The sequence below is a fragment of the Suncus etruscus genome, chromosome 3, assembly GCF_024139225.1.
Source record: "Suncus etruscus isolate mSunEtr1 chromosome 3, mSunEtr1.pri.cur, whole genome shotgun sequence".
In the NCBI taxonomy this organism is placed as follows: Eukaryota; Metazoa; Chordata; class Mammalia; order Eulipotyphla; family Soricidae; genus Suncus; species Suncus etruscus.
The window spans coordinates 16,841,783-16,851,249 of NC_064850.1; the positions used below are offsets into that span (position 1 = coordinate 16,841,783).

General features: G+C 48.5%; 1 protein-coding gene across 1 annotated transcript in view; it reads right to left on the reverse strand.

Moving 5' to 3' along the window:
• Window positions 1-198, reverse strand: part of DPF3 (double PHD fingers 3) — a 298,015-nt gene extending 297,817 nt beyond the window's left edge. Inside the window, exon 1 of the mRNA XM_049770448.1 lies at window positions 157-198. Coding sequence (XP_049626405.1) covers window positions 157-188 — 32 coding nt within the window. The 5' untranslated portion in view covers window positions 189-198. The remainder of the gene's footprint in view (window positions 1-156) is intronic.
• Window positions 199-9,467: the final 9,269 nt, after the last annotated feature.

The window sequence follows — 9,467 nt, forward strand, 5'->3', positions numbered from 1 at the left end:
AGAGAGAAAGCGCCTCCAAAGGCTGCAGGCGCCTGCCCAAAGCGGGGCGTCCCCCCCGGCAGCACCCCGCGAGCAGAGGCGCCCCCGTAGTTTTCGGTTTCTCCCCGGGACCCACCACGCGGCGCTCCGGTGCCTTCGGGACAAGTCCGTACTTACGCTTTCAGGGGGTTGTGAATGACAGTCGCCATTTTGCTACAATGTAACAGAATAGTGTCTGTCTCAGAGTTCTAAAGGTTCGCTCAGGGGGAGCGGCCAGCCAATCGGCGCGCGGGATACCGGCCCGCCGGCCAATCAGTGCGGCCGGACGCCCGGAGGGGCGGAGCCTGCGCGCGGGTAGTTATTAGGGAAGCTGTCAAAGCCCAGAGGTCACTCCCTTTTGTAGAGCCCGGGAGCCGGCGGGTCTTAAAGGGCCAGCAGCGCCCCGGAGCGGCTACTTTGGGACAGATCGGGGTGTCGGATGTGAGGGAAAAGCGGGGACGCACCGAGGAGGTTTGGGTTTTTTTTTTTTTTTCGGTCCCAACTGGCAGAGTTGGCGCTCCCGCACTGACTTCTTTTGGAAGTCTCCAATTTTTTTCAGCATACAACCTGCTTGATGCCCCATTCATTTCCAGGGGGGTTTGCAATTGTTTTGTTTTGGGTTTTTGTTTTGCATTTCCTCCAAAATAAGTAAATAAATAAACAGATCCCTCGTAGCTTTGCAAAAGTTTAAAAGGGGGCCCGTTGAGTTCTGCTTTTTGCTAATGTTTTGGGGACCTGAGTCTTTTTTTTATTTTCTTTCCTCCCCCGCCCAAGTGTTTTGGGGTTGGTTTGTTTGTTTGTTTTTATTTGTTTGTTTGTTTTTTCTTTATCTCGGCCACCTTTTTCAATCTCCGGCCACTCCAGGACAGCAAGTCCAGCTCTCCGCCCCCCTGGAATGTCTCCATGTCAGGCGCGCTCTCTCTCCCTCTCTCCCTCTTACATGCAGCCCGGGCTGTCGTTACGTAATGCCCAGGTTCTCCCCCCTCCCAACCCCTGACCCCCCATCACGGACACCCCCTTATCATCAACCAAGCACCCGGGAACTTGCAAAATGATCTGATTCTTTGGGGGAGACCCCCCCCCGCGCACTACCGATCCGTAGACTGGGGTGCAGGAGAGGTTGCAAGGGCGAAAACTTTTTGCAACTGCTTTCAGCAACCAGGCCCGGGGGGGGGGGGGACTAGAAAACAAGTGGGAGGACCTCGACTTGGGGGAGTGGGGTGGACTCTGAGGGTCGTGGGACACGCGATTCTGGCGTCACCTGCCATTACTCAGGGTAAGGGGGGGTTAATGAGTCATCCGAGGTGATTAGGGAGACTTTCTGGGTCTGGGTCTGCCTCGGGGCTGGGTGACCCCCTTCTCTGGCTGGCAAACCCCTGAGCAAGTTGGGAAAGTGCTACCAAGCCAGGCAGGCTCCTGGCCAGAGGGCAGCCGGGGAAAAGTGGTGGACAACAGCGCACCAAGTTGTGGATCGGGGTTCAGCTCGCTCGCTGGCAGGACTCTGGCTGTCTAATCGGGTCAAGGAGCTCTGATATGGGGGAGAGCCGGAGGGGAGAGGAGGGGAGAGGAGAGAGGAGAAGGGAGAAGGGAGGGAGGGGAGAGGACAGGGTCGTCAAACAGCGGGTCTTCAAAGCGATGCCTTCTTTTTCTTCAGCTGCTCTTCTATGAGGCTTTAGGAGAATTTGGGGGGAGTGAGTGGTATGGGGGGGCTACCCCCGGCAGTGCTCAGGGGGTCACTCCTGGCTCCGCGCTCAGAAATCCCTCCTGGCTGGGTCTGGAGACCGTATGGGATGTCTGGGATCGAACCCACGTCTATCCTGGGTCAGCTTTTGTGCAAGGCAAACTCCAGCCCTGTAGGGCAATTTGAAGATTCTCTTTTTAAAAATTCTTTTCGACGTTCCGTGTTTACCTTTTTTTTTTTTTTTTTTTGGTTTTTGGGCCACACCCTGTGACGCTCAGGGGTTACTCCTGGCTATGCGCTCAGAAGTTGCTCCTGGCTTCTTGGGGGACCATATGGGACGCCGGGGGATCGAACCGCGGTCCGTCCTAGGCTAGCGCAGGCAAGGCAGGCACCTTACCTCCAGCGCCACCGCCCGGCCCCTCCGTGTTTACCTTTAAGAGTTCTAGATAAACAAGATAGGGCTGATTCAGAACTGTCACCCAAGGGACCTTGGACCCCCCTCGTCCCCCACTTTGTGCCTAGGTCTGCACAGCCAGCCAAGTTCTGAACTTCTTTTTCTTTTTTTTGGTTTTTGGGTCACACCCGGCGGTGCTCAGGGGTTACTCCTGGCCGTCTGCTCAAAACTACCTCCTGGCAGGCACGGGGGACCATATGGGACACCGGGATTCGAACCAACCACCTTTGGCCCTGGATCGACTGCTTGCAAGGCAAACGCCACTGTGCCATCTCTCCGGGCCCAAGTTCTGAACTTCTGACAAAATGATCTTATCTCCCTTTCTAAAAAATTCAAGTTGGGGGGGAGGGGGGAATTGCCCTCCTGATTAATTTTGCTAAGGATTTATTTAAAGCTAGCACTTGGAAAGCAAATACTGAGCCAGGAGAGAGCACAGCGGCGTGCATCTGATCCAGGGTTGATCCCTGGCATCATATGGTCTCCCCAGCAGTGTTGGGGTACGTCTCTAGAGGCCCCAAATCATCACCAGAGTGGCCCCAAGAAGGCTTGCAGCCTCGGGTACTTGCATGGAACCTCCAACCAGGGAGAGAATCAACCGTGGTCCCCGTGGGAGTCCTGAGCACCACTTGGGAGTTTCCCCGAAATAATATGCATTTAAAAAGCCAGCAATGTGTTCTGGCCCAGAGTGATAAGTTTCAGGTATCAGAGCTCCCACCAGCTTCTTTGAGTTATCAGTTGGCACAGAGATTCAGGCTCAGGAATCCTATATGAATGCATGATATGGATTCATATATTAATTTATTAAGATATATTCCTATAACATCACCGTATGTTAATGAATATTAATATGTGCTGCTGAATTTAAAATATAGGGGACTGTTTAGAGCAAAGCTTACAGTTTAAAAAAATATGTTTTTTAGGGGCCAGAGCTATGGCACAACTGTAGGGCGTTAGCCTTGTACGCAGCTGGCCTCAGACGGACTGCAATTTGATCCCCCCAGGAGTGATTTCTGAGCGCATAGCCAGGAGTAACCTCTGAGCATCACTGGGTGTGGCCCAAAAACAAAAACAAAAAAACAAAAAACAAAAAAAAAGAAACTGTATTTTATATATAAGAAAAAATAGGAACAGAACAGATAGGGAAACTTGACTTGTATGTAGTTAATCCAGGTTGGATTCCCAGCACCACCTATGGTCCCCCATGTCAACTCGGTGTGTTTCTTGAGTGTAAAGCCAGGGATAAACCTTGAGCACCCCTGATAGGGGCACTGAAACAAATTAAAACAACATTGAGGGCCTGAAGAGATAGCACAACGGCGTTTGCCTTGCAAGCAGCCGATCCAGGACCAAAGGTGGTTGGTTCGAATCCCCGTGTCCCATATGGTCCCCCGTGCCTGCCAGGAGCTATTTCTGAGCAGACAGCCAGGAGTAACCCCTGAGCACCGCCGGGTGTGGCCCAAAAACCAAAACCAAAACCAAAAAAAACATTGATATAAACAGAACACTTCTATATAAATAATGTATATATACGAGAGAGAAAGAGAGAGAGAGGAGAGGGGAGAGAGAGAGAGAGGAGAGAGAGAGAGAGAGAGAGAGAGAGAGAGAGAGAGAGAGAGAGAGAGAACCAGGGAGATGGCTAAAAGAATTGGAGCTTATGTTCTGCATGTGGAAGGCCCAGATTCCATTCCCAGAACTCTGTGGCTCCCAAATACCCATCAGGAGGGAATTCTAAACACGTACCAGGAGAAACTCCCAAACACCACCAAACATGGACCCTCTTTAAAAAAAAAAAAATAGAGCCAGAGAAATACTACAGGGGCTAAAGTTTTTGAGTTCTTGCCTTGCATGCAGTCAACTATGGTTTGAGCCCTGAGCCCCACCGGAAGTAACCCCTGAGCATAGTTCAAGGAATAAGCCAAGAGCACAGCCAGGTGTGGCCAAAAATAAATTAAAAAAAAAAAAACCTAAAATCAAAGCATATGTAATAATTTTGTCTGAAGGCATAGAAGCAGAAATCAGAATTATTCCTAACCATCAGCATGTTTGTAAGAGATTAGGTTTCTTTTTTTTTTTTGGTTTTTGGGCCACACCCGGCAGTGCTCAGGGGTTACTCCTGGCTGTCTGCTCAGAAATAGCTCCTGGCAGGCACGGGGGACCATATGGGACACCGGGATTCGAACCAACCACCTTTGGTCCTGGATCGGCTGCTTGCAAGGCAAACGCCGCTGTGCTGTCTCTCCGGGCCCCAGATTAAGTTTCTAAACTCGGACTGTAACACATGCGATAGTCTTGGAGCCAGAATGATAGGACAGAGGGCAGGGTATTTGCCTTGCAGGTACACAACTTGAATTCTGGGTTTGATCCCCTGGGCCCTGCCAGGAGCAGCTCCTGAGTGGAGAGCCAGGAGTAAGCCCTGAGCGTTGCTGGGTGTGAAAGAACATTAACAGAAAGTATTATTTTAAATCTTTTTAATGTCTTACATCAAAAAAAAAATGTTTGTATAGTAAGGGGAATTTTATCTCAATTTTCAGATGTCCTGATCCTTCTGCATTGATGTTAGATAGTCTAAATAGGTCTTAAGTGAACCAATCCTGGCCATAAAAAGTCATACTTTTTGCCAAAAATGCACTAAGGAAAGGGGGCTGAGAATAAATGTATTTAAAAAAAAAAGAAAAGAAAAGAACTTTAAACAGTTTGGGAGAATATTAAGTTTTACATTAGTTTTCTAAGAAAGTACTATATATGGTTAGAAAAGTAGGCTTTGGGCCCGGAGAGATAGCACAGCGGAGTTTGCCTTGCAAGCAGCTGATCCAGGACCAAAGGTGGTTTGTTCGAATCCCGGTGTCCCATATGGTCCCCCGTGCCTGCCAGGAGCTATTTCTGAGCAGACAGCCAGGAGGAACCCCTGAGCACCGCTGGATGTGGCCCAAAAACCAAAAAGAAAGAAAGAAAAGTAGGCTTTGGAATCCATTTGTTCACCACCTCCCAGCTGGTTATCTTGGACAAGTTTACTTAATAACTGAATGTCTCAATTTATTCATCTGAAAAATGACAAGAATAAGAAACCTCTATTGGAGCTGTCGAGATAATACAGTGGGTAGGGCATTTGCCTTACACAATGCTGACCTGGGGTTAATCCCCAGCATCTCTGAGCCTTGCAAGAGTGCAGAGCCAGGGGCCGGGCGGTGGCGCTGGAGGTAAGGTGCCTGCCTTGCCTGCGCTAGCCTAGGACGGACCGCGGTTCGATCCCCCGGCGTCCCATATGGTCCCCCAAGCCAGGAGCGACTTCTGAGCACATAGCCAGGAGTAACCCCTGAGCGTCACCGGGTGTGGCCCAAAAACAAAAAACAAAAAACAAAAAACAAAAAAAAAAAAAAAAAAAAGAGTGCAGAGCCAGGAGTAAGCCCTGAGCATCATGAGACACAACCCCTCCCAACAAAAGAGAAAGAAAACCTGGGACTGGAGAGATAGCATGGAGGTAAGGCATTTGCCTTTCATGCAGGTCATCGGTTCGAATCCCGGTGTTCCATATGGTCCCCCGTGCCTGCCAGGAGCAATTTCTGAGCACAGAGCCAGGAATAATCCCTGAGCACTGCCGGGTGTGACCCAAAAAACCACAAAAAAAAAAAAAAGAGAAAGAAGAAGAAAGAAAGAAAGAAGAAAGAAGAAAAGAAAAGAAAGAAGAAAGAAAGAAAAGAAAGGAAAGAAAGAGAAAAGAAAGAAAGAAAGAAAGAGAAAGAAAGAAGAATGAAAGAAAGAAAAAAGAAAGAAGAAAGAAGAAAAGAAAGAAAGAAAGAAAAGAAAAAGAAAGAAAGAAAGAAAGAAAGAAAGAAAGAAAGAAAAGAAAGAAAGAAAGAATGAAAGAAAAGAAAGAAAGAAAGAAAGAAAGAAAGAAAGAAAGAAAAGAAAGAAAGAAAGAAAGAAAGAAAGAAAGAAAGAAAGAAAGAAAGAAAACCTGTTTCTAGTGTCACATGTCAAGTCTGACACAAAACAAGTATTTAGTATGTTTACCATTATTTGTATAGAGAAATTTAATTAGTTTCTCATCAGGCAATAAGGGTTTCTATTAAGGGATATAAGGGACCTGCATAAAAGGTCATAACAGGAAGTGAAATCATCTGTTAGATTTAACTTTTTTTGGGGGGTTGGTTTTTGGGTCACACCTGGCAGTGCTCAGGGGTCACTCCTGGCTCTACACTCAGAAATCGCTCCTGGCAGGCACGGGGGACCATATGGGATGCCTGGATTCGAACCACCGTCCTTCTGCATACAAGGCAAATGCCTTACCTCTATGCTATCTCTCTGGCCCCATTAAATTTAAATTTTCATGACTAAAGAGAGAGCTCAGTGAGTGGAATGCATGCAGGAAATCTGCACTTAATCCCCAGCACTACACAATACCTGAGCACTGAGGTAGCCACTAATGAGTACCAACAGTGTAGCCCATAAAAAGAACTTTTGGGGGGCCAGAGAGATAGTATGGGAGTTAAGGCATTTGCCTTTCATGCAGAAGGTCATTGGTTCAAATCCTGGCATCCCATATGGCCCCCTGAGTCTGCTAGGAGTGATTTCTGAGCCTGGAGCCAGGAGGAACCCCTGAGCACTGCAGGGTGTGACCCAAAAAAAGGAAAAAAAAAAAAAAAAAGAACTTCTTGCTTTTCAAATTTGTGAATACAGAAAACAAATAAAAGAGTAACACCAATTTTGATGAGAACAAAATGATCAACAGCTCTAGAGTTTGAAGGACTAACATGCTAACCAGAACTCAGAGCAGCTGCCTGGCAAGCGTAAGGTCACAAGTTCTGATCTCTGGCATCCCATATGCATTCAGTGCAATATTGGCAGTTTTGCTATCTGCAGTGTCCAGTGGTGCAAGCGATTCCTGGACATACTATGTCTAGACAGATGCGTATAAGCACCACCAAAGCAGGGTGTCCCCCAATGAACTACCACAATGAAAAAGATGGTCGAGCACCACAACCCGAAAAGGTGACTTCGGCAAGCCCAGGCCTGAGCATGGCGGTGTGCCTCAATGAGCACAACTCTCCTTCGTAACCCATGTGTATCTGCTCTCCTGTGATCAGGGAAAGAAATGCAAGATGAGGGGCCAGAGCAATAGCACAGGGAGGAGGGCATTTGCCTTGCATTCTGTGGACAGGAATTCCATCCCCAAATGGTCCCTCAGACTTCCAGAAGTAATTTCTGAGTGCCTCGAGGTGTGGCCCAGAAACAAAAAAAAAGAAGAAGTGCAAAACCTCATGAGCACTGTGACCCAAGGTGTGGCCGCAGGCAAACCCCAGCACCTAACAGCCCAGCAAAGGGAAGGGGGAGGAGGAAAAGGAAGCAAACAAAAGAATAGGGTTGGGGTCACAGAGGTAGCGCCATTGCCTTGCACCTGGCCCACCCTGGTTTGATTCCCAGCATCCCATACAGTCCCCTGAGCCTGCTAGGAGTAAATCCCCAAGTGTCCCCAGGTGTGGCCCAGAACCCTCCCCCAAAATAATAGGATTGTTTAATTTAGAAATAAAATAGACCTTTCTTGGAGTCAAAGAAATACCTTGCACACAGCCAACCCTGGTTTTATTCCAGCTCTCAGATAGTCCCCCAGAGCATTGCCAGAAGTGAGCATCATTAGGTGTGGGCCCCAAATGAAAGATATAGATAAATGTCTTTATTATTTTGATGTCACAACACTTTTTAATTCCATCTCTAGGGCTCACTAGATGAAGGTATATTGAATATACTCAGCATCTGTTAAACTTTAAAAGGTGGTATAAGGGCTAGATAGTACTTAGGAAGGAAGAAATGGAGGGAGGGAGGGAGGGAAGAAGGGAAGGAGAGATGGGGGGATAGAGGGAGGAGAAAAGGAGGGAGGAAAGAAGGAAGGATCTCACAGTTCACCTGAGAGAGAAGTGTGCCCCAAAGCTATCTGAGACCAATGAATTTTTCAGTGGGCTGTGGAGCAGTAGTCTTTTTTTTTTTTTTTTTTTTTGTGGTTTTTGGGTCACACCCGGCAGTGCTCAGGGGTTATTCCTGGCTCCAGGCTCAGAAATTGCTCCTGGCAGGCACGGGGGACCATATGGGACACCGGGATTCGAACCGATGACCTCCTGCATGAAAGGCAAATGCCTTACCTCCATGCTATCTCTCCAGCCCTGGAGCAGTAGTCTTAAATCCTGTGATATTTTAAAACTCAGAATAAATTCACCCTGGATCCTCCACTCAGCCACAGTAACAACCTCATGGCCCTGGCTGCTGGTTGGCTGCGGTGGCGCCTAAGTTTCAGAACAGCTCTGGTATCTAGGCACTGAGCAGGAGAGGGGCATGGGGGCTGCACTCTGCTTTCCCTCTTCTTGCAGACATGGATGAAGAGGGTCTGGCTTTTGTTGTTGTTGTTGTTGTTGTTTTTGGGTCACACCCGGCGGTGCTCAGGGGTGACTCCTGGCTGTCTGCTCAGAAATAGCTCCTGGCCGGCATGGGGGACCATATGGGACACCGGGATTCGAACCAACCACCTTTGGTCCTGGATCGGCTGCTTGCAAGGCAAACGCCACTGTGCTATCTCTCCAGGCCCGGGGTCTGGCTTCTTTATCTTCCCCAAAAGCAGGACGAAGGCCCGGGAGGAGGCTGGAAATCAAGTCCTGGAGATGGAAGCCATTCAGAGCACCTTGGAAACCCTCTTATTACAGGGTCGAGTCAAAGAGAAGCCAATGCTCGCTACTTGTCTCTCCCCAAGCTCATTCACTCGCTCAGCCATTGGAAGTGTCCTATAAGGAAGCCATTGTGCTAGGCACAGGTGGTGAAACAAAAATAAACCAGACATGGAAACAACCCTCTAGAAGCAATTCCCATCCATCTGGAGAGAGAATAAAGATAGTAGGCCCAAGCCTCCAAGCATGCAGAGTAATTACTTCATGGGACTTTAAAGGGAAACAGCCTGCCCTGCAATCTTCTCCCTCTCCTGGCACAGTGCCCATCTTTCCAGAAAGTACTTCCTTGGGTGTTTGGTGAGTGCATTCACTCCCTCCAGGACTCCTGGATTCCCTGGTGTAGAGGACAACATACAGAACCAAAAAAAACACATACAGGGGGCCCGGAGAGATAGCACAGTGGCATTTGCCTTGCAAGCAGCTGATACAGGACCAAAGGTGGTTGGTTCAAATCCCGGTGTCCCATATGGTCCCCCGTGCCTGCCAGGAGCTATTTCTGAGTAGACAGCCAGGAGTAACCCCTGAGCACCGCCGGGTGTGACCCAAAAACCAAAAAAAAAAAAAAAAAACACATACAGAGGGGCCGGAGAGATAGCATGGAGGT